This window comes from Cibotium barometz, chromosome 36 (genome assembly GCF_041138505.1).
Source record: "Cibotium barometz isolate CiBa-2024 chromosome 36, ASM4113850v1, whole genome shotgun sequence".
Taxonomy (NCBI): Eukaryota; Viridiplantae; Streptophyta; class Polypodiopsida; order Cyatheales; family Cibotiaceae; genus Cibotium; species Cibotium barometz.
Genome location: NC_141081.1, coordinates 2,225,532 through 2,250,000, shown reverse-complemented (window position 1 = coordinate 2,250,000; position 24,469 = coordinate 2,225,532). Strand labels below are relative to the sequence as shown.

The 24,469-nt window shown below is 36.8% G+C and overlaps 1 protein-coding gene across 2 annotated transcripts; it reads right to left on the bottom strand.

Moving 5' to 3' along the window:
• Nucleotides 1–6,346: 6,346 nt before the first annotated feature.
• On the bottom strand, nucleotides 6,347–21,772 carry LOC147617402 (aspartic proteinase-like protein 1). Of its 2 annotated transcripts, XM_086775656.1 has the most exons (10): nucleotides 21,333–21,772; nucleotides 20,543–20,687; nucleotides 12,135–12,379; nucleotides 11,535–11,759; nucleotides 10,717–10,852; nucleotides 10,545–10,612; nucleotides 10,355–10,457; nucleotides 10,161–10,218; nucleotides 6,668–6,739; nucleotides 6,347–6,571 (listed from the first exon to the last, which is right to left on the bottom strand). In XM_086775656.1, the coding sequence occupies exons 1-10, from the start codon at nucleotides 21,641–21,643 to the stop codon at nucleotides 6,387–6,389; spliced, it is 1,548 nt and encodes a 515-aa protein (XP_086631782.1). In that variant the 5' UTR covers nucleotides 21,644–21,772; the 3' UTR covers nucleotides 6,347–6,386. The 2 variants fall into 2 exon arrangements, with proteins under 2 accessions (XP_086631782.1, XP_086631783.1); XM_086775657.1 differs by lacking the exons at nucleotides 6,347–6,571; nucleotides 6,668–6,739; nucleotides 10,161–10,218 and having other exon boundaries at nucleotides 10,351–10,457; nucleotides 10,725–10,852; nucleotides 21,333–21,771.
• Nucleotides 21,773–24,469: the final 2,697 nt, after the last annotated feature.

Sequence of the window (24,469 nt, the reverse complement as noted above, 5' to 3'; positions counted from 1 at the left end):
AACAATAAGTGGATCTGATGGATGGGGCACAACCAGTAGCAACAATAAGTGGATTTGATGGATGGGGCACAACCAGTAGCAAACAACCCTACCATATGAACCCTAACTTCTCTCTTGTGGGGTAAAGCAAGAAATTGAAGAGCGTCTTCAAGCTAGGTTTATCTTACTCACCGAAGAGTATGATTGGGTTTCTCCTGTTGTAATCTCAATAAAGAAGTATGGAAAGTTGAGGGTATGTGTGGATTTTAAGAAGTTGAATGTTGTGACTAAGAAGGATCATTATCCAAGTGTGACTGGAAATGAGTGGTATAGCTTTAGAGATGGGTATAATTAAATACACATTATAGAGGAGGATCAACTAAAGATAGCCTTCACTACACTATGGGATACTTTTTCCTATTGTGTGATGCCTTTTGGTTTATGTAATGCCTTTTGGTTTATGTAATGCTTACAACATTTTAGAGGTTCATCAATAGGGTTTTTGAGCCTTTTATTGCTTTGATCTTGATGATAATGAATATTATGGTGGCACTCACCACGACACATATTTTGAGTTCACCTAACTAGGAGAGAGTTTTTGGTGTATCAAGATGATTATCGCTACCAGGAGGTCCTGAACATGATGGGTAGGTACACTACCACATCTTCGGTGGCCATTAGTGCTAAGATAGTAGACCATTGGTGGTAAACCCTAAAGCAGGTTTACCTGTCAACACTACCCCTCAGATTACTACTAATCCAAGAAGATGAGATTCTAATAATGCATAAGATTCTAATAATGCATAAGATTTGGCATTAATTGCTTTTTCTATGAGAAGGTCTATTGTTTTGCATATACGTCCTTAAAAAACTTTTACTTTCTTGGAACACCTTAGAGAGTATGCATTAGGGTAAAAATGATGCACGAGTTATTTTTCTCGAAAGGTAACTTGATAATGAGAAAATGTAGGAGAAGGGTTCCATGAATGAACACTTAACCAAGTTGCATGACTTAAGAAGGTAGCTTCTCAACATACTTTGAGCCAAAAGGATTAGAAAGGCATAATTATCATATTCATTTTGCAAGTCAGTAGCTCATATTAGTAGCTCATTTTGCAAGTCAGTAGCTCATATTAGTAGAAAGAAACTACTCTATCTCACTAAAAGAGAAGCTCTTGCTATTATCTTTGATGTGAAGAAATTTTTCCATTACCTTTTGGGAAACAACTTCAGTGTTTTAACTGATCATAGAGCTTTAAGGTTTATTCGTAATAGGCCTAATCCACTGGTCACATTATTATTTTGCAAGAATATGAGTTTGAGGTTTTGGATAGGCTAGGGTCTAAGTATATCATTGCGGATGCTTTATCTCGAACATATTATGATGTAGGGGATAAATCAGAGGATGATGATTTTTGTGATGCTAACCTTATGGCTATAGATGTTGTTCCAGTGGGTTTTCAATAAATTTGGGATTGTGGTGGAAGAAGAATAAAAGCATTATTCATAGAAGCTGACCTTATACAATAATTGTAAATAATCTTTATTTTCGAGCTGGTGATGGGATTTTTTCTAAGGTGGTTTCTCATTCAAATAGGAAAAAGCTTCTCGAGGAGTATTATGTGGAGGTCATTATGCCAGTAAAACTATTGCTTATAAAAAATCCTTACTATTATAGCGTATTATTAGATTTTTCTATTTATCATACTTATGATATTTGTCAGGCTTTTGCACTACACAAGGACCACTTCATCCTATCCCTCATCTTAGTCCTTTTGAAAAATGGGGGATAGACATTGTTGGACCACTCTTTGTAACACAATGGGCCACTGAGTATCTTACCAAATGGGTTGAGGAAGGCCTATCAAGAATGCAACAGGAGAGGAGATTGCACGCTTCATGAATGAAAGGATCATTCTCGCTTTGGATGCCCAAAGAAGATAGTGTCTAATCAAGGTAAAAACTTTCTTGGTTATGTAGTGGTAGCTCTAAATAGATAGGTTTTCTATTAAGCATCATGTAACCACATCTTATAAGCTAACCACCCTTTATGTAGAATAGGAGGGTGAGGTCTTGGAAGATAAAAGCTCATGGGATAAGAAGGTTCATGCTGCATTGTGGTCTTACCTATTCTATTAGTTTTACTCTCTTAAGGCTGGTTTTAGGCTACATTGTGGTCTTATAGATGTACTCCTATTCTATTTTTTAACTCCTTTTAGGATGGTTTGTGGTGTTGAGGGGATGCTTCCTATTGAGTATGATATTGCTACTTGGAGGGCCTTAACCATGGAGCATTTAAGAGAGGAGAAATATCTTAAGCATCATCTTTTAGATTTGCCTTAACTTGATGAGTGTCGTCATGTAGATGTGAATAATTTTTTAAAGGTACAAATAAGGTAGAAGAAGGCATTTGATACAAAACCGAAGATAAAGTTATTTAATAGTAGAAAGGTGACATTGTGAAGGAGTTTGATGTCCATCATGAAAAGTGAGTTAATAAAAAGTCTTTACCACAGTGGTTTGGCCCATACCAGGTGAAGGAGGCACACTATGATAATGACACCTATGAATTAGAGGATCTTGATGGGGCATAATCACATTGAGTGAATGAGGATAAGTTAGCTTTATTTTATGCACAAGGATCTTGATGGGATGTAGTCAAACTCTGAGGATAGAGTTCCATTTTGGTCTGGGAGATGTAATACTAAAAATTTTATTTATTGATACTTCTTTATTGCAGTATATAATATATATGTGTGGTGATTATCCATGTGGGACCTGACATTTGGTATGCCAATAATGCTCACACTAGGAAGGAGGTTATACAATAAGCTAAGACATTGGTATGGGTTATAATGCTAAATGTATATAGAATGGGTGATGAGTCATAAAATAGGAGTGGGCTTTTGTCTACATGGAATGGTAAATCTAGTAAAATAAGATGCATAACACATGCCAAGCTGTGGATGCATGTAGAGAGCATATGGAGGAGTGTGGAAGTATGCATAATAGAGAAGAATTCTTCTAGAGGTCCTACATGGAGGAATAAGGAGACTTTGGACATGTAATTGAGGGCCTTTTGTGGGATCAAGTTGGGGTTGAGATTGTTTTCCAAGTCAAAAAACCTTTGAATAAAGAAATCAAGAAGATACATGTCAAAAGTAGCTAAGAAGGACAAGTGATAGTAGTGACAGCTATGCTTAGGCAATCAAAAGTGGAATTCTTCTTCTATCTCTTATTATAATTCTTGATAAGAGTGTGAGAATGTTAGAATTTATGTATCGCATGTGTGGGAATAGAGCCCAAGTCCTTTTTTTTATTAAAGCTTTTTTCACTCTTATGTGAGTCGGGCAGGTTCCTTGATTGGGTATATATTAAACCCTTTGCCCACCATTGTTTCTCTCTCTCTCTCTCCCTCCCCTACCCTATTTCCCTTTGCTTCTACGGTGTCATTCTTGACATGGTATTAGAGCTCGAGGTTCTCTGATCTCGGCATGGCTAAGGAGAAGACAAGAGTGCTGCTACGAATTGAAGGTTCTGTTGTGCGGGCTGTGGTGCTATGTTTCCACCTCTTGCTGCCCTTGTGCACTGCTGTCTACTGCTGGTGCTCGCAGTGATGCTTGCTGCTGTGATGGTGCTGCACTTCATGGTGATGACCATGGTCTTATACAAGCATGGGAGTTAGTGATGGTGATCGCGTCAGTGTGTGGTGCAACAGAGATACCAGAGAGAGAAAAACGTGTTGCGTTTTCTTTTGCAGACTTGCATTCTTCTTCTTCTTCAAGATTTTAAAGGTTTAAAGCCTTAGTTAAACCCTTGCTAAGCTCCCGTTCCCATGTCCAATCTTCTCGGCTCTAGTCTTGCCCTCTTCCCCTCCAAGTGATCGTATCTGGGCATGGCGAGGATCTTAGTTATATTGGCAGTGTTAATTTCTTGAAACTGAAGTTTTTAAAAGCTTTGTTTCCTATGGGTTTATTGGAATGTGTTCCTGCGCGCTTCAAAATTCGAGTTCATTTGAATATTTTTTCAAAGAACTTTGGGGCCGTTGAGATGATGGCTTTCGGGCAAGGTTGGGAGTTTTTGGAAAAGGGTAATTAGTTGGCATGATTGGTTGATCTAGTCGACGAGGCTTCATCATTGTTGTCATGGATTTCTGGTCCCAAGGATTATTCTCAAGGATTAAGATTATGATACACTTCTAGGTTGTGGTTCACGGAGGAAAACTTACCAAGGTTTCAATTGGTCCTCCCTGGAGGTACCGATGAGTTCTATGCAGTGGACATTTGACAGACCATATGGATCAGGTTTTCCGGTCATACTAGCGCGATGCACTTCGGGTTCCTGTCATGCTAGTAGAGCAGAGGGGGATCGAGAGAGGCGTTAATTGTAGCATAATTATACGGAGTCCCATCACATGCTTTAGCCTGAGAGAGGCACAGGAGTGGGAGAGGGGGGCTACCCGAAGCTCCTGACAAGTGCATTGGATTCGTGTGTTGGAGTTCAGGGCACATGCATATGGCATGGAACAGCTTGACAACATTATGAACGTGATTTGTTCTTAATGGTTGGAGATTGTTTAGATGTGATGTGTTCATAGTTCAACGAATGGGGAATCATGACCATGGAGGTGTCTACATTTTATTGTTCTATGTGGAAACTGAAGATCAAGATGGCATTTTCTTGTGGAGAGAGGTGGAGTGGTGCATTTCTCGAGGTGGAGAGAGGTGGAGTGGTGCATTTCTCGAGGTGTACCCACAGTAGTGGCCATACTAGGGTGTCTATGGTTGCATCTTCATCAACTTGTTTGATCATCGATGCCCACTATGATCTACAAAGGGGGTGTTAGAGTTACGCACTTCGTATGGGTCCTACCAAGCCTCTCACATGGAATCAATTCCAAGACAAATTTAAGTCTACTTTTCTTCCTCCATCTTAACACTCATCGAGCATGGAATCTTCTTTACATGATATATCGTGATACTATTTCTCAATACACGGAGAGATTTTGGCAGTCACTTCTTATGCTTTGTATGCTCGAGGATGTTCTTGAAGAGTCACTCCAACAAAAGTATGAAGATGGTCTCTTGAGACAACTATTTAAGTGGGTGTGAACATGTTCAAGCCAACTTCTCTTGATGACGCGATCTCTCTTATGCTTTGTATGCTCGAGGATGTTCCTGAAGAGTCACTCCAACAAAAGTATGAAGATGGTCTTGAGACAACTATTCAAAAGCGAATGTGAACATATTCAAGTACATGACCTTGAGATACAAATTGTTGGTATTTGGCATTGGTATGAGTGAAGGTTACCAATTTAAGGTATCACACATGGTTATTGTTCCATGCAAAGTTCAGTGAATTGAGGTATTGCATGAGGTTTTGATATTGTGAAATCAGATTGTCTGTCATGGATATTTTGAACTTGATATTTTTTTTCATTGGCAAAGATCGCCGAATTGAGGTATTGCACGTAGTTGTTTAAATATGCAAAGGTACCCGACTTTGAGGTATTGCATGTTTAGCAACTGAAGACATTCGCTTTTCACTAGGGAGGAATGTTGGAATTATTCAAATTATTTGACATTTATAGATTTATTTGATGGATATTTATTTTATGTCCAAGCGAAACTAATCACCTCTAACTTGTTGCATATTTTGAGCTTATATTGTGAATGTTAGTCAAGGTTAGTGTACGGGATATGCATAGATCCATTGGGCTTGTTTCACAAAAATTTATTAATGCATGATACGTGGTGATTATTTATGATCAACAAATGACAGTGATATTTTATGTGCACATTAGTGTGCAAAATTTTGATATACATTAGTTTTATTTCATGAGTGAACCTTAGAGTGTTCACACTTTTGTATTTAGGCTTATGCAACACCCAACGTGGAGATTCATATTTTGGCTACATGTATTTTTGACTCTTTCTTTTTGTACAAGGAAATCTATTTAAATACACCATGTGAAGAGGACATGAGCCACTCTTATGGTGGGAGAGATTTAACCCATTCTTGTGTCATGTGCAGAAGCTTTCATCTATTTTGAGTTTGAGTATTTCTTTCAAGTTGATTTTTATAGAGGGCCAACCGTGAGCTTCCAATAGACTTATGACCAAGATGAAATATATAAATATCATCAAAAGTGTATGATTTTGGCATGAGGCATATGTATTAAAGCTTATGAACTTGAAATGAAAAGGCATTGTTATCTTTAAAACACATATTTCTTAGATTGAAGCGTCACACATGCATGTGTGCATGGACACACCCCTAAATCTTCCAAAATTATGAACTTAACTTGATATTTTAAGTGTTCATTAGTCAATTCAAAATATGATAACAAATGTTACAAGAGAAGATCAATAAACTTGTGATCAAATTTAAATCAAAGAATAAATGTATTAGATTAAGAACATTAAAAATATATATACAAAAGTTAAGGTGAATTTTAAAGAGAGTGTAGCTACACTATCTGTTGACTTATTAGTGTCACTTTGCTTTTTGGATGAATTTGGTGATGACGAAGGTGTATAACCAACAAGATTATCCATAGGGCTTTTTGTCGTAGTTGCATTTAAGGTATAGCCTGTATATGAAAAACTTACATTTATGAGATGAAATATCTATATATATCATGAATTGGTTTTGATTAGAATTCATGCGAAGTTTTGTTTATGCTTACACGTTGATGCTTCCCAGCTAAGTGTCATCGAGTCTTGATTAATAAAGAACTCATATCCTCCCATAAAATTATCTGTAAATTGAATGTTAGAGACTATATAGCCTTTGGACCATAATGTTGGTCACACAAGATAATTATGGTATGGTAAATTTCCATGTATCTCTCTCCTCCTCTTATAAAACACCACATTTGCCTCTTTTTTGACATGTTACACAAAGACAAACTTCTTTTGATTTATACTTATGCTAGAGATTATATAGCCTTTTGACCATAATGCTTGGCATACAATATACTTATGCTATGGTAAATTGTTGTAGTATCTCCTCCTCTTATAAACTTCTCTCATAAGACACCATATTTGACTCTCTTTTGACATGTCACACATAAAGACAAACTTGTTTTGATTTATTAATTATACCATAGAGGAAAAAATGTGTGTATGCACATATGTCCTAAAGTATAGATATTTGTACGTGCACATGCATCCTACGTATATAAGTGCATGTTAATGAACATGTACATGCCACATGCATTTAGCACGAGAGAGAGAGAGAGAGTTCCTTATTAAAACACCAAGGTCATTACTGACAATATTGAAAGGTGCACATTATTAGCATTATGAGATGATTGCACTACTATAAAGGGTATCTTATTATGTGTGTGCATAACAATCATTTTAAAGGGTTTATTTCCTAATCAAGGGATGCCGAATCAATTATGTTTTCAAAGGGGATGATCATGACAGAGGTGTAATTTAGGGAGGGGGAGGGGGGTGCCAACATGCATACTAGCATGTGTTGAAGCCCATATTTTGCAATCTTCATTCCTCTAGGTTTGTAAAAATCCTCTAGATGTGAAAAATATTGAATGATTTCAAAGAGCAATACAAATACCACTTTCAGGCAAGTGTTGCATGGTTTTCTCTCATGCAAGATTGAAGGGAAATGATGCACTAAATATATCATGCCACCACCTTGACACCTCCATCTTAATGCTATTATACGAATGCCATTAGTATTGAAATGACTTCTAGATTAAACCCAATGCTTACTCTCTCGTTAAATAAATTCTTTACCCTTAAATTTCATTTGTTCATAGAAATTCAAAAGAATTTTTTTGTTTTTGTTTTGCACCTTGCCATAGGTTTACTTATTTGTAAGATAAAACTTATATATGAATTTATTTCAATGTAAGATAATAGATATCTATCAAAACTATATACTCATGTACTTTTCAAGTATATACACACACATGCACAAATACTTCAAGGTAGGTTTTCACTTGTTTACATGGTGTCCATAATAAGAGTGTTTGGTGTCCACAATAAGGGTGTTTTACTCTACTACTTTAAGATGCGGGTGACTATGAAGCATGACTAGAAGCATAATATGCAATTATGTGATGGGTATGTGTGCATGCCCCACCACACACCACACATGTTATAACATGTTATCTTGCACAAGGGAGAAGCTAGATGTAAAGAAAATATTTCGTGATTTGTGTATGTAAACCTAAGGAGATCTATAGCCATGGTTTGAAAAAGATAGAGATAGTAAAACCTTATAGGAATAGAGTTAGTGATTTCTTTGGGTGGAATAAATTGTGTGATTATAATAAGTGTAATATTCAAGAATTCACATGAGAGATAATTTAAATGCCTTCCTCTAAGGCTATAAATTTGTAATATTTTTTTAAGTCATAGACAATATTTATGTCTTATTATCCTTTCACATTGCACCTACATTTTGTGAGTTTATTCTCACACACCTACCCCCATCATGAATTTGAATGTGATATTAAATTTTTTGATGTATCTCTCCCCATCTAGAGTATGATGGTTCTGCAAGTATCGTACTAAAAATTTTGGGATTAAATTTTTTAGTATATTACTAAAAAACTTAGGTCTCATACGTGGTAGATATTAAAATTTTTAAGAAATATTAGCTTGATAAATATTCAATAAAAATCAATATACTAAATGGTCAAATCTTTAAGATGTCACTATTGTAGCTTTAACAACCTAGTTAGTTTATGATGATTAAAGCAAAAAAATAGCATGGATTAAGCAAGCAAGCTAGTTTAGGTCTTAATAAGAAGAATAGTTACTTTAATTAGCAAGTTAGTTTGCCTCTCATGACAAAATTGGTTACGTAAATGAGAAATTTGGCTGGGGTCTCAACAAGTGAGGTAGTTCTAGTAAGCAAGCTTATAGAGCTATGAAAAATCAAGGTGTTTTTAGATATCAAAAAGCTTGGTGGGATGTGTAATAAGGTTTTTAAAATATATATTAAACCCATGACTTACGCCTTCTTTTTTATAATCTCAACTGACTTATCTAACTGACTTATCTTATTGCTTGTTGGAATGAAGCACACATATACATGTCTCTTTTTTGGGTATGAGAATCTTGTTGGATTCTTTTCCTCTACCCATGCAATAGTGCATAAAATGATGTACTTGGAAGAGAGATTCATCCCACATTATGTATATAGATTTTATGTTAATATTAAAAATCTTGCTAGCATATGGCTTTTGTGATTTGCTTTATGCAATACCAAGTTCTAACATGGCGAGTAAATCCTTAAATATCATTGTGGTTATCTACCATGGGTATTCGAAGTTTGAGACATTTGGTAGGAGCTAAAAGAATCAATCATGGTTAGTGCTCTAAAGCCTAAAAGAACTATTCATAGTGGATGCTCTATTTTTGTGTATCCATTGTTTCCATGGAAGACTTGTGATGATGCTCTCTACCATGGCCCCTTGGCCCAAAATATAGAATAGTGTAGTTTGAGAGAGGAAACATTAAAGTTTCATTGAATAAGGATTTGAATAGTTTGATCAAGTGTGGGTGTTAAAATTTGTTATCTCACATGTAAAATTATTTCAATTCATAAGGGCTAATAGCTAGAGTATAAGGATGAAACTTTACGAGTTGTATTAAAGAAACCTAGTAGTGGTTCAAAGATAGAAATAGATGATAAAAAGTAATTATAGAGTTATTAAGCATAAATAGATGATAAAAAGTAATTATAGAGTTATTAAGCTACTTGTTTGGCTTAAATTATATGAGTGCATTAGGCATGAGTAGGAATATCATAGGATAGGTGGAGGAAAGCTTGATGTCTTTGAGGCTATAAATTATATAATGCTTTTAGGATCTCATTTGTCTTTTGTGAGAATAACTCAAATGGATTTTAAATTTTGTTGTGTGCTCTCATGAACTATAATGTGTGTGTGTGTGTGTGTGTGTGTGTGTGTGTGAGAGAGAGAGAGAGAGAGAGAGAGAGAGAGAGAGAGAGAGGCTTTTAACATCGTAGGAACAATCCCAAGAGACTAAAACGATCTATCCGACGGAAAGTGAGATTCGAACACAAGATGTGTTGAATATCAACTCCATGAACTAGCCACTTCTGCCACATTTAGGTGGCAAAAGGGTTAGCCCATTTTTGTTTATTTACCCACACACCCCATGAGAGAGAGAGAGACTTACGACCAATGATGCCAATTGAGCCCTCCAAAATTCCTAAACAAATGTATTGCACATTTCCCTAGATATTCACATGTAAGAAGCCACATAACATCACTCGTAAGTGTATGATCACCTCTAAAAATAACATGGATTTTATATTAATAACTTCTATTCTCAATGATCTATTTGTTTATCTCAACATCTTTCTTTAATACCATTGAGTCATTGAATGTTGCATACGGGGTTTGAATGTCCCAATTACTCCCTCCAGAGAAAATGATGCGTAGACTAGGAAGTGAATCAAGCTCCTTTGAATCACTACAAAATTATTTCAAGACTTTAAAATCTTCAAATAAATAATATGCTTTAATCAAATTGGCAAAGGAAGTGAAAATAATGACATACCTTACAATCCAACAATAGTCAAAAGTACCACTATGTTGGAGTGGGGTCAAATTGATTTTCTGGTTGAACTACATCCAAAAGGTCATAAGTTAGCTTTAAACAATATAGCAAGCCTATGTTGAATATGAGAGGAATGATGAACTACCATGTTGTTACTTAAAAGTAAACTCACAATTTTACCAAGATCTTGATAGATAGGTTGAGGGATCATTGTGAAAGATGTGCCAGTGTCAAAAACCAAATTTATGAAGGCTTCAAACGAGTCCTCTCCAACAACTAGGTTGGTTGCAGTGACAACATAATTTTCCCTATCATAATAAAAGAGTGGATTGTTAAATAGAAATTGTAAACTCTTTCTTGAGTGGTTTAGCTCAATTGGGCCACCCTACTTGAGAGGCCATGATTTTAAACCCTAACACAAAATCTATTTTTTTCCTTTCCTTTTCTCAAATGATTATGCTAAGGCATGATTAAAAATTTCTTGCTTGAGTAGTTTTATCTCAATATGGCCACCCTAACTAAGAGGCCAAGATTTCAAACCCTGGCACTGAATCTATTTTTTTCCTATTTTCTCATATGATCATGCTAAGGCATGATTTGAAACCACTTAACATGCATGTATGTTTGCTTCATGAGCTAGAGCCCAATGGTTGATCCCACGCGTACTCAAGTGGAGGTGTTGGGCAGGGTTGCAATTTAAAGGCCATAAACTAGGTTGACCTTCAAAATATATATGTTTATAATTTAGAGAACTTTTTCAAAATATTCTGTAGATGCAACCCTATTTTCTAAGAGGCCTTCAAGGGCTTTGATGCCCTCTCAATGCTTCCAATTTTAGCATTGGTGGGTTCGAATCTACCCACTCTCCTAAAATGGAGGTGTTCGCGTGTAATTTTAATAAACACTCTTTAAAAAAGAACATGTGTATGATTGATTTACAGGTTGTAACTTGTAATATATAATTTGCAAATAAATGTCAATAAAATGTACCTCGAGCTAATTGGGACGAGGGCTGTGCTTTGACGTTTGTCTCCTTTACTTCCAAATACAAGCCTCCCGGATAAGTCAGAAGCTGAAAAGCACATTGAGAAAGAATTTGAAACTACTCCGGCTCTAGCTAGAGTGCGTGGTACTGAGATATCATTTGGTCCGAGACCAAGCAAGCCATCCGGCGCACCACCATTCACAAGATCACCAGTTTGTACTTCACCACATCTACAACAAAAGCGATTTAGACATCCTCAAAATATAGAATACTTTGTCAGTGGGCTCTAGCTCGAGTGGTCTAATAGCCCGGATCATTCTACCCTACCTAAACGAATGGACCTAAGTTCAAACCCTGACATCCGTGATGTATGTGAGTGGTGCAATGCTTACGTTACATCCTTGAAAGGGGCTTCCATTCATGATGTGTGTGAGAGATGCATTGCATCTCTCGAAAGGGGCTTTCGAGGAAATATTTCTTCAAAACCATAGCTTATGATGCATGATTTTGCACATATGGCATTAATAACCTTGCTTAGTTACATTAAATGATGGTGTAAACACCTTGAAATTTTTCATCGTTTGCACAACGAGCTTGCTACGTACCCGAAATAAATAGGTGTTGTGATTGTTCCGCCGTTGGAACTTTCGGGGTTTAAATAGAGTACGTCTTGCACAATTACGCCCGACGTTGATGTATTTGCTGAGATATAAGTGACGATATAATTGCAATGTGCATTCGCACTTGTACAATTCTTTGTAAAGAGCGTACTTGAGCACAAGGAATCGCTGCAAGACATTGACTCGCTTGTTTTTGAATTTGATGGATTGTATACTGAAAATTCAAGGGTCTGTAAAAAGCACAGGAAAAGAACACCACAAAGTTAAATTGAACTACAGAAAAGAAAAACTAAAATTTTTGCATGCATGCATGCATGTATGTATACACATATACATGTATGTATCACATATACATACATACATACATATACATATACATATACATATACATACATACATACATACACACACACACAAACACATATATGTATACATACATACATACACATCTATGTGTGTGCACGCGTGTATACATGCATGCATATAATATACATCTGTGTGGGGGTGTGTGTATCTACACATGCATACATATATAAATACACACACTATATATGTATATATGCATATACATATATATGTACATATACGTGTATATGTTTGTATAGTATATATATATATATATATGTATATATGTATATATACGTGTATGTTTATATAGCGCGCGTGCGTATGCACACACACACACACACACATATAATATATGCATGTATATACATACATACATATGTATGTACGTATATACATGCATATACATACATACATACATACATATATATATTTACATATACATATATATATATATATATACATATACATATATATATATACATATACATATATATATACATATACATATATATATATATATATATATATATATATATATATACACACACACACACACACATATATATATATATATATACATATATATACATATATATATATGTATGTATGTATATGTATGTATATATGTATGTATGTATGTACATGCATATATATAATATATATATGCATGTATATACATACATATATATGTATGTATGTATGTATGCACACACACACACACACACGACACACATATATATGCACATTGTCACATGCATACCTTAACATGAATGCACATGGATATGACTTTTAATTATAGCCTCCTAAAGGGCAAGGTTGGAGGGAGAGTTTAGAAAGAATGGTTATTGTTTTGGGCACCCAAAAAAAGGAGTGCCATGCACCATATTAGCTATATTGTGGACAACATATGGTTCATTGTATAAAGTGGTGGGCAATCCAATTTTATAAAGCAATGGGTCAATCCTATTTTTATAAAGTGGTGGGCCATTTAGCCATATTTGGTAGTGATCACACTAGGACCAACTGGGGCACTTTTTTCCTCTTTTCCCCCGTGCTAGTATACACCCATCTTGGGGTATACTTATCTTCTTTGTAGAGCACACATTTACTATCTATCATCTCATCTCATTGTGTGCTCCCTTGAGCTTCTCCACTATGTGTGTGTGTGTGTGTGTGTGTGTGGGTGCACGCGCGCCCATTCTTACAACCCTATTTCCAACATTTGGTGTCAGAGCATACACTCCTTGCTCCTGTGCTGCTGCCTACTCCTTACCCTGAGTCGCATGTTTTCTTGAATTGGATCAAGGAGCCCTTTTGGAAGACGAAAGAGGATCGTGAAGTGTGTAGTACTTTGTACTGCAGTGTTTCGGTCAAATTTTCGTTTCGAGCACATTTTGGGGGCCATTTGCGCAGTTTTTGGTTTTTTACAGACATCTTTGAGGATCGGATTTACACTATTCTTTATTGGATTCTGGAGTAGTTTTGTCAAATCTAGTACAGACAAGTGTGCAGATACATAGGTAGTATCTACGGGCTTCACTTCAGTGATATCAATCTCTGTATCTTACGAGTAAAATTTTTACTCACTATACTATACATTTCTTTCATACACCTTGCAGGTATCCATTGTCAGCAGCGACCTTGTTAGCAACCACATTGGTTGCATCAAAGAGCACTCAACACTTTGCAGGTTGTGTGATTACTTGCGTGGGTATTATCAGAAACGGCAAACAGTGATGTATTTTGGATGTTATCCGTGTTGAGGATAAGCTTGACAGGACCAACTACCCGTTATGGTTCTATATGATGCGACATGTATTGGTAGCCAAAGGGTTGTGGAATGTTGTGGTCGACATTGAGAAACGTCTCAGTTCTTTTGACAAACATGATGTAGAAGGCACATTTGTAGACATGGACTCAGTTTCACATGTGCATTACCACAACATAGCATAACTCCTACACAGGAACAAACAAAGTGGGATAGAAGAAATACGCAAGCACATACGTTGCTTGCTTTGTCAATTAAGAGGACTATCATTCCTCACATTCGATCATGCAGGACTGTTAAATATGCTTGGGATGCACTTGCGTTATTGTAATAGGTACGTAATGAAGCACGCATTACTTATACATGCAAGCAATTAAGAGTCAAAGCATGTGGATAAGGAAGACTCCATGAACAATTCCCTTACAAAAATCAAGGATTTTAAGGAGGAATTGGCCATAGTTGATGAAATATTTCCTAACAGTTCATTGATGCCTACTGTCTTGAATGCGTTGCCAGACTCATATCAAGGTTTTGCTTCTACCATCAGACTCATATAATGAAAGGCAAACCAAATGCCTTGAAGTTTGAGGAGTTGATTTTTCTGTGCTCTTAAAAGAAGAGCAATCCAGGCAAAACAAATCTATCATGCGTTGAAGTTTGAGGAATTGGTTTCTGTGCTCTTATAAGAAGAGCAATCCAAGCAAAACAGATCTATCATGCATACATGAGACCAGGCTTTTGCTGCTAGTCAACAAAGAGACAAAGGTAAATCCTTTCCTCAAGGGTTACAAGCCAAAATTAGAGTCATCAAGCAAGCCTGCCAGGCGACAAGTCAAAGAAAAAAGAAAAATGCAACTATTGTAGAAAACTTGGTGACTACAGTAATTTTGCGCAGAAAACGGTTAGAGAAGGAGAAAAAGAAAGACTCAGGTATGGCCGATGAATCAGCATCCAATGTAAAAAATAAAAAATCTGCAAACTATGCACATGATGATTGGACTTTCATTATGCAATGCAGTTATTATGACCCTTCGCATAAGGATGTATGCATGCTTGTTTACAGATGTACATGTTTGGTATTTTAACAGTGGTGCTAGTAAGCACATTATTTCTCATCGCAGTTTGTTCTCATCACTTGAATCTACTCGGGAAACACTGTAACATGTGCAAACAACTTCTCGTATCTTATAAAAGGAGTTGGTAAGATTATTCTCACTCTGCAACAAATGGTGAAACAATCATCTTTTTAGATGTATTATATGTACCTCTCTGCCATTACTAAGTCTAGCTTAGTGGTTCAATTTGAAGATGACATATGTATTGTTCATAATCGCAGTGATGGCAAGACAATTATTACTTCTAGTACTTTGTCTCATGGCCTTTATAGTCTAGATGCATATGAAGACAAAGGTATGCTGCATGTATAATTTTTGTCAACAAAGGCAATGGGTGATGCTAAGCTGTGGCATGCACCATTTGGTCACTTGAACTTTGGTAGTTTACTGCGTTTACATAAACATGGCATGGTGTCTGAGCTACCACATCTTGTAGTAGCCCCTCCATCAAACATGTTTGTGAGGGGTGTAGTCTTGGAAAATGCAACGGGCATCATTTCTCAAAGATGGTTCAGTTAGAGCTTTCCAAAAATTACAACTTATACGCAGTATTGTATGTGGTCCTATAATAAGGACACCATCTCTTGGGGGCTACCTCTATTTTATCACATTCATTAATTATTATTGCAGACATACTTGGGTCTATCTATTGACATGCCTCGTACGGATTTTTCAAAAAAAAATTTATATCGTATCGTATTTTTTTGTATAGTATTGTATTGTACGAGCTGTACGGTATCGTATACCTGACAACTATGGGTGTAGCTAAACGTAAAAACAGGTCTCTCATGGAGATGACACGTTATATGATTAAAAGTCAGGAGTTTCCTCATGGTTTCTGGCTAGAAGCAGTCATGTGTGTAATATATATTTTGAACAGGTATCCTACAAAGGTCTTGTATACAATTACACCTTTTGAAGCTTGGAATGGTAGAAATCCCTCTGTGGTTCACTTACATATTTTTGGTTGTCTTGCTTATGCACTTGTGCCTGGGCAACTTCCCAACAAGCTTGATAATAAGGCTGTTAAATGTATTTTTATGGGATACAGCTCCAAAAGTAAGGGTTACCATCTTTATCATCCTACTACCAAGCGGATTCTTGTGAGTAGAGATTATGTATTTGTGAAAGATGTAAATCAGCCCTTGCTTTCATGTAAAAAAAGAGCAAAATGTATATTCGCAAGATATATTCAACACTCTCCTTCCATTGTTCAATGCACGATACACTAATATAGAGCATTTGGATATTCCAAGGAATGCTAAAAATCAACCCACATGGTTACAAATCAACATGTTTTTCAGCCCATAGATCAGCCTATTGATGAGATAAAATGTGGATGATGTAGTTGATAAGGAAAGAAGAAAAATGTGGAGCCAAAAAGTATACCAAAATGACTGGTGCAAAGACTACATGATAATAAATTGGCCACTTCTTTGCCTAGCGCAGAACATGTGCAAATTTTCATTATGCATCACATGTTGATACAGGTTATACTCTTATTCTAGTTTATGTGATGAAGAGGAACTTGTCTCCTTTTTGATGAAGCAAAGGAATCTAAAAATTGGATGAGTGCTTTTACAATCCGAGTATGATTCGATACTAAAAAACAATACATGGGATTTGGTAGACTTGCCTCTTGGTAAGAAGGCCATTGGAATGAAATGGGTTTACAAGCTCAAACGTAAAGCGGATAATAGTGTTATTTGAGCGATACAAAGTTAGGCTTGTTGTTGCAAAGGGTTATACACAAGAGAAAATTATTGAATATGGTTAAATCTTTGCACCCATATGTCATATGACTACTATGCCGACTATCATTGCATTTGCAGCACATAAAGGTTGAAATGTACGTCCATTGAATATCAAAACTGCTTTCTTAACTGGAGATTTGCATGAGGAGGTCTATGTATCTCAGCCTCATGGTTTTGTTCAGAAAAGTTGAGAATCAAAAGTATGCAGATTGAAGAAAGCTTTATATGGTCTTAAGCAGGCTCCCCAAGCACAATATAAAACGATACATGCATACTTGGTTGCTCAAAGTTTTTGCAATAGCCCAACTGACAATGGACTAAGGATGTTTCACTGGTCATCGTGTTGTATGTTGATGATATGCTGCTCACAGGCCCTAATGATGATCATATTTTAGCTTTGCTGATTTAGAGAAGTCTTTTGAGATGTCAGATCTTGAACCATTGCACTATTACTTGGGCATTGAGTTTTGGTAGCGTATTGATGGCATTGTTATGATGTAGAGGAAATACATAGATGCATTGTTGAAGAGGCTGTAAATCTGTAGCTACGCCTATGGAGCCACGTTTATGACTAAGTCTTAAAGATGCAGATAGCTCTTTTGATGCTGGCTTGTATCAAGAACCGATTGAATGCATTGTTGAAGAGGTTCAATCTTGAGGACTGTAAATCTGTAGCTACACCTATGGAGCCACGTTTACGACTAAGTCTTGAAGATGCAAATAGCTCTTTTGATGCTGGCTTCTATCAAGAACCGGTTGAATGCCTTATCTTTTTGTGCAAAACTAGGCTTAACATTCTATATGTGGTCTCAATATTGAGCAGATTTATACATAGCCCAGGCAAAAAGCATTGGCAGTCTGTCAAACGGATGTTCCGTTACTTAAAGGACAATATGCACTTTGCTTTATTTTATTCCAAGGAGGGTAAATCATAGCTGTATACATTTACAAACTCACATTGGGCTAGATGTTATGACACATAAGTGTCCACGAGTGGTTTTTGCTTTTGCCTTGGTGATTCATATATATCATGGTGCTCAACATTGTGACCACTTCTAGCTGTGAAGCTGAGTATAGGGTAACATTATAGCTACAGTTGAGTTATTGACGAGTCCTCAACCACTACCATCTTCATTGGCAGTCAAAGCGTTATGGCAATTGTGAGGAATCCAGTTTTTCAAGCTCACACAAAGCACATTAAGGTGCACTATCATTATGTTAGAGAAAGATGCTCTACAAGGAAAATCAAGTTGGCTTATATCCCAATATAGGACAACTTGGGAGATTTTTCACGAAGGCTCTCCCATGAGAGAAGTTTGAAGCTCTTTGCAAAAAAGCTTTAAACTTACTTCCTTTTGGGGACTAGTCTGGACTCCCTACAAAAGTCCAAAGAGCTTGGCACATCTCTGTACTTCTAGTGTCAGCTCACCCCTTGTTCACATCATCTCTCAGGGGGATTTGTAGCTATATTTGGTAGTGATGTGTGTGAACACACTAGGACCAGCTGGGATATTTTTTCCCTCTTTAGGAGGTTTTTTCCCTGTGCTAGTATACACCCATCTTGGGGTATACTTATCTTCTTTGTACATCACACATTCATTATCTATCTATCATCTCATTGTGTGCTCCCTTGAGCTTCTCTACTGTGTGTGCGCGCGCGTGTGTGTGTGCATACATCCTTGCAACTCTATTTCCAACATTGCAATCCTACAAAGCCAACCAATAGCCTAGTGCTCGTTTAGTACAATAGGTACCCATATAAGAGCATGCCAATAAAATAGTTAGTATTTGAGAGTGTAATCTATAGTACTAGTTCTCCACATAGTAGACAAGGGTTTTGAATTAATGTAGTACACATTCTATGAGCATTTGTTCCTTTCTCACTACAACATAATAACCTTTTGTTATGCATTATAGCAGATTCTCATTAACATAAAGATTACAAATTTTGGATGTGTGTTCTTCATAGTATATGACCATGTTTTGACATCATTAAGTGGATGAGGCAATCATACTCTTATCTATTGTGTAATTGTATCATTCATAATGGACATAACCTATCATTCTCACAGTGAACGTAACCTATATACACGTTCACTTGAATTACATGTGTAACAAAATGTACATACAATTTCTCGCCCAAATGGACATGTCAATGCAATGACTTATAGAAAGGTATAACTAAATAGGCATGGGAGAAAGGCTCAAAGTTGTTAAAAAGTAAGCTTAAATAAGTTATGAAAACCTATGAAAGATGTATTTTTTTTTGCACATGATACAAAAATACCTAGGCCATCTTTCAATCAATTCAATTAGCCAAGGGCATGCACATTAGTTCATCAATAAACTTACTTAGTTGAAGATTATTCGATTGTCCACTCTCAAAGAGGCACCTGAATCAAGACTCAAGAGGGATCTAAATAAGAGGAGAGATGAACTTGAATAGTTTAAAAGAGAGCCTTAGAAGGCCTTGGCAAGGCACTCAATGAAACAAATATAAATGCAAAAATGTTTTTATTTTGGGTCGATGTTAAAAAAACCAAGACATTTTGCATATATTGTCTTTTATAGGACTCTGCTATCATATGGTCTACCATATTTAAAAAGGGTAGAAACAAATAAGTTTTCTTATGTATACATGCCTATGTGCGTGTACATGCGCATGCATATGCATGCATGTGCACGTGGGTGTGTGTGCATGTGTGTGTGTGTGCATGCTATGTGTGTGGTTTGAGAGAGAGAGAGAGAGAGAGAGAGAGAGAAGCATCATAATTAAAAATAGAGGCAACAATTTGACTTTCCTTGAGAAAGCCTTTTTTGTTATCAAAAGATAGCAAGTTCAAGACATGATATCCAAAAGTTTACATGCTCCAAAAGATATTTTATTTTCCTTTCTAAAAAAGATTAGAGCATGACTACATATTTACCGCTATGGCCTACTAAAAAAGAATAGGCATGTGAGTTAAACAAAAAAATATAAATAAAAATAGACATTGAAATATTGACTTAAAAAGAAGTGGAGACAGGTGTGAGTCACACACAAAAATTCAAGGAAAATGATAGTTTATGGACAAGAAAAGGTTAACCTATAAGAAGTGGGTGCATGAAAAATCTTATGGCATCCTCTTTGTGACTCTAGAGACACATAATAGCAATAGCCACGTAATAGCAGTAGTATAGCCACGATTCCTTGGCTAGGCCCATTTTGACTGAGGGTCTTTTAGGGGCCATGGAAATGGAGAATGGATGGGAAACAATGCTCAATAATGTACAATGGGCCGTGAAGGTGCAATCATGACGTGATGGATTGCCTAATGTATAAAGATGTGTAAAGACTCTATGTTCAATTCATGTATGTGTAAAGACTATGTTCAATTCATATTTAAGGAGTTAAGTAAGGCGGCATACCTTGCTTTCGAGCCCATAGCTTGCCAAATTTGTGGGAGAGCATTGTTGGCAATTGCAAGGCACCCACAAGAGATCACTACCCGTGTCAAGTGCCACTAGGAAGGTTAAGCTAGGGGTTCCAATAGTAATTAGGGAGTAATGCAATCTGCATGCACAAAAACAATCCATAAAAAAATAAAAATATCAACACAACCAACAATAATTAGGGAGTAAACAATCTGCATACACAAAAACAATCCATAAAAAAATAAAAATATCAACACAACCAACAATAATTAGGGAGTAAACAATGTGCATGCAATCTGCATGCACAAAAACAATCCATAAAAAAATAAAAATATCAACACAACCAACAAAATTAGCAACACAATTAACTCATAAATGACATGATACATTAGCTTACCCTCCTAGTTAATACAATCGTACATAAAATTATCAACACTTGGATTAATTGGTAAGTGAAACAATATATCAGCTCATAAGTGCAAAATACATACATATAATTATCAACTCGTACATTAGCTTACCCTCCTAGTTAATACAATCGTACATAAAATTATCAACACTTGGATTAATTGGTAAGTGAAACAATACATCAACTCATAAGTGAAAAATACATACATAAAATTATCAACACAATTAACTCATAAGTGAAAAATACATACATATAATTATCAACTCGTAAGTGAAAATACATACATATAATTATCAGCACAATTAACCCATAAGTGAAAAAATTTACATTAACTCATAATTACCAACAGAATTAATGTAAAAGTGATTAACTCACCCTCCTAAGGTATCGAAATAGGTGGACTCATTGGTAGGCGATAGGGAGTAGGATCCGTCGATCAAACCTCTGTTGGCATGTCTACGGCGGTCACGTTTTATGAGCTTCTGGTAGTGTTCCAAAGTCCCGTGTTTGTGCCAATCTGGCAGCGCCTTGTTCCTGGCCTCCATCAAGGCCTTGAACTCGTCTGAGTACCTGTAAATCATGTCCATGTGGAACGTGCCTGCAGCAACGCAATTGTCCGCCCAAATGAGAAAGAGGCCAGAGGCCAATATCACGAAGAAGCTGCAATCCCCTAATCCTCCCTTCATAATCGCGATTAAGAGCAGGGGGGGATGAATCAAGGAAGGATTAGCAAGGGGGTTAAGGAAGGAAGAGTCGTGATTAGGGAGGGGGTGTCCTCCTATGTAAGCAGAGGCGGCTCAACCTACCGCATGTGCTGTGACAACGCAAGCCCACCAAAATAATTATTATTTATTTATTTATTTATTTGATAAAATGGCCCTAGCATCAACGTTCTGGATGGGCTTTCACATCCTCCTCCTTCACACGCAACAACAGAGAACCTTTTTGTTTATAAAGAGCGCCACCCCGTCGTTGACGCTTCTCCACACATGTGCAATTTTTGGCTTAGCTGCCCACCACCACCACAAGCGTTTGGAAGTATCTTTCCGCTACCTACCCGGCCGGCCTCAATTCAATTTATCCCCCTTGTGTCAAAATCATAGTGAACTCATTTATCAATGTGCTTACCCTTCACCTCCTCTCCAAAGGGTCATAAACCCATCTCATTTTTTGGCCGTTGCTTGGTCTCATAAGTTTATCATATGATTCATGTGTGTGTGTGTGTGAGAGAGAGAGAGAGAGTTTACAATTAAATAATTACATTGAATATTAATAATAAACTCTTGCATTGTGGGCATAAAAAACTATGTATAGTTTTGTATAGTTTGGATCACATGGGGATATACTCTAATCTAGCAAGGGTGAGATGGTAGGTCTTTGTCGTAGGGATATGAAGCTCTCTAAGCTCCATATATAATTTCACCTCCATAAGGTCTCAACCTTCTTAGTCACAAATCTCATTATCTCTTCTCTGTTATTATTATTATATTATGTAAGTTATTATTATTATTATATTATATAAGGGCTATTACATCATGAACATCCTTTCATCTCTCAAAAGTTAGCCGTATACATGTAATGATTTTAAAACCAGACAAGCTGCATAGTATTTAATCTTCATTCAACCATTTACATATTTTATCCCACATCTTATCTTCAAAGACAAAAGAACATCCATTCCATCGAATATAAATCCCAAGTGATTGTTGGCAAACAAAATTGGCTTAGTTAAAAACCCTTTTGGAGTCTGTTCTTCCATATACTTTTTTCTCTTCCAGATTTTTACATTAGGTCTCTTTCTCGCAGGATTTTCCAAGAGGGTAAAGTAGGATTATATAGGTTGCTTCACCTTAAGATACCACCTCCTTGTTTTGGGTCCAAATTTTTGAAGTCTTTGCCTCCTCTTCTTGCTGGCCCTTTGTGACCCTTTGATGTCTTTATACACTTGCATATTTTTATGCATGTTAGGTTGCCTTAGTATGTACTAGCATCTGCACCCAATATGTATAAGATACCCCTATAATGACTGTAATAGATTAACATATGTATTATTGTTGAGTTTATTGATGTAAAATGTTGAGAATTCAAGCATGGTTGAGCTCATGGTGTAAAAGATCCCTGTCCCCTCCGCGCAACGAATTCAGGGGTGCTAGCAGCAGAAGTAGCACTTCTTGCACGGAGCAGGGTCCCTCACTCGGGGCCTCGCCCACCACGGATATTCGGACAAGAGACTAATCCCTTGGTTCGTCCAAAACCGAACCCAAAAAAACTTCCCTCGCCCCTCGGAAAGCACGGGCGATTCCTCCAGGATATTTTTTGCACTTGGATCATAGAGACCAACGCTTTTTTCCTCATTGAGAGGAACAGCCGCCGTTGATTCTTTTCCATAGAATAATTTTTATCCGGGATTTACTTCATCTATCCTACCAACAGAATTGAGTCTCATTTTAGGGATCCATCAATCTAGCCTAACCCCATCCAGTCCCGTGGGTTAGCCAACCGCCCAACCACTGTAGTGATGGGATCCATTTAAGAATTTGGTTAGGTTTTGTCCGGGATACCAGTAGGGAAAAGAGTTCCCAGGCCCCCTAGCCGGATATTCATACAAACTTAAAACTAGTCACACCACTTACACACCCAATATGAAATTGCCTTTTTCACAGATTCAGCTGTGAAAATAATCTTTTAATGAAACTATAGTATCACTGATCATAATCCTCCAAAATTATCCGGTTGAATCCTAATTTCTAATTTTTTCGGTGTACCTATGGCATCATTGGCAACCAGAATGCTCACCACCTTTCCACTCAGGAACCTTTTCGATAGTTCCTAGCTCATAGTATCCGGCAATATATTCAGTTATAAAAATCAAAATGAAATCTCCATTGAACATCAACAAGATCAACCAACAGATCTATATAAAAGAGCCATGGACTCATCCGTTGAGGACCAGCAAGGTCAATCAACCAGATCCATGCCCGAATTCAGAAAACAACTCTTACTCCTTGTTCCAATATCTTCTCCAGGATGTACGTGTGGGTATCTTCGGCAACTCGGAGCCTGAGCATCGTATGGTCAGCACCCTCTAGGATACTTTGTAGGTCACCTAGCGCTTCACTCATAGGCCGCTTCCTTAGTCTCTCATCCACCGTACCGGAAGCTCACCATTTAAATCGAACCGAGGCTGGTCGTCTCAAGACCTCTATCGACCTTGCTACGCGAGACGTCCTTCGTTGACTCTCCGTCAGATGTTGCAACTTTATCAGATAGGTCTGCATGACCTCATTCACAAGACGGTCAAAATGCTTCCCTAGCATTTTTGACATTAAACAGTCATTTAAAAAAATAGGTCATAAATATAGTTTCTATAATGAACTCTCATCTTTCCACATTGCTCTACATCAATCCTTATTTATTTCATATGTATTCCTATTCTCATCACATCATTTTCCATCTCATTACATCTTTTCTCATTTATTCGCATCAGATCTCATCCACTCACATCTACCCAT

Coding starts and splice junctions, on each gene's coding strand:
- LOC147617402 (XM_086775656.1), bottom strand. CDS start 21,643: ATGAAGGGAGGATTAGGGGATTGCAGCTTCTTCGTGATATTGGCCTCT. Junction 11,760..12,134: donor ACAACACCTATTTATTTCGG/GTACGTAGCAAG, acceptor CTTTTGTTGTAG/ATGTGGTGAAGTACAAACTG. Junction 10,853..11,534: donor CTCGTCCCAATTAGCTCGAG/GTACATTTTATT, acceptor TTATTATGATAG/GGAAAATTATGTTGTCACTG.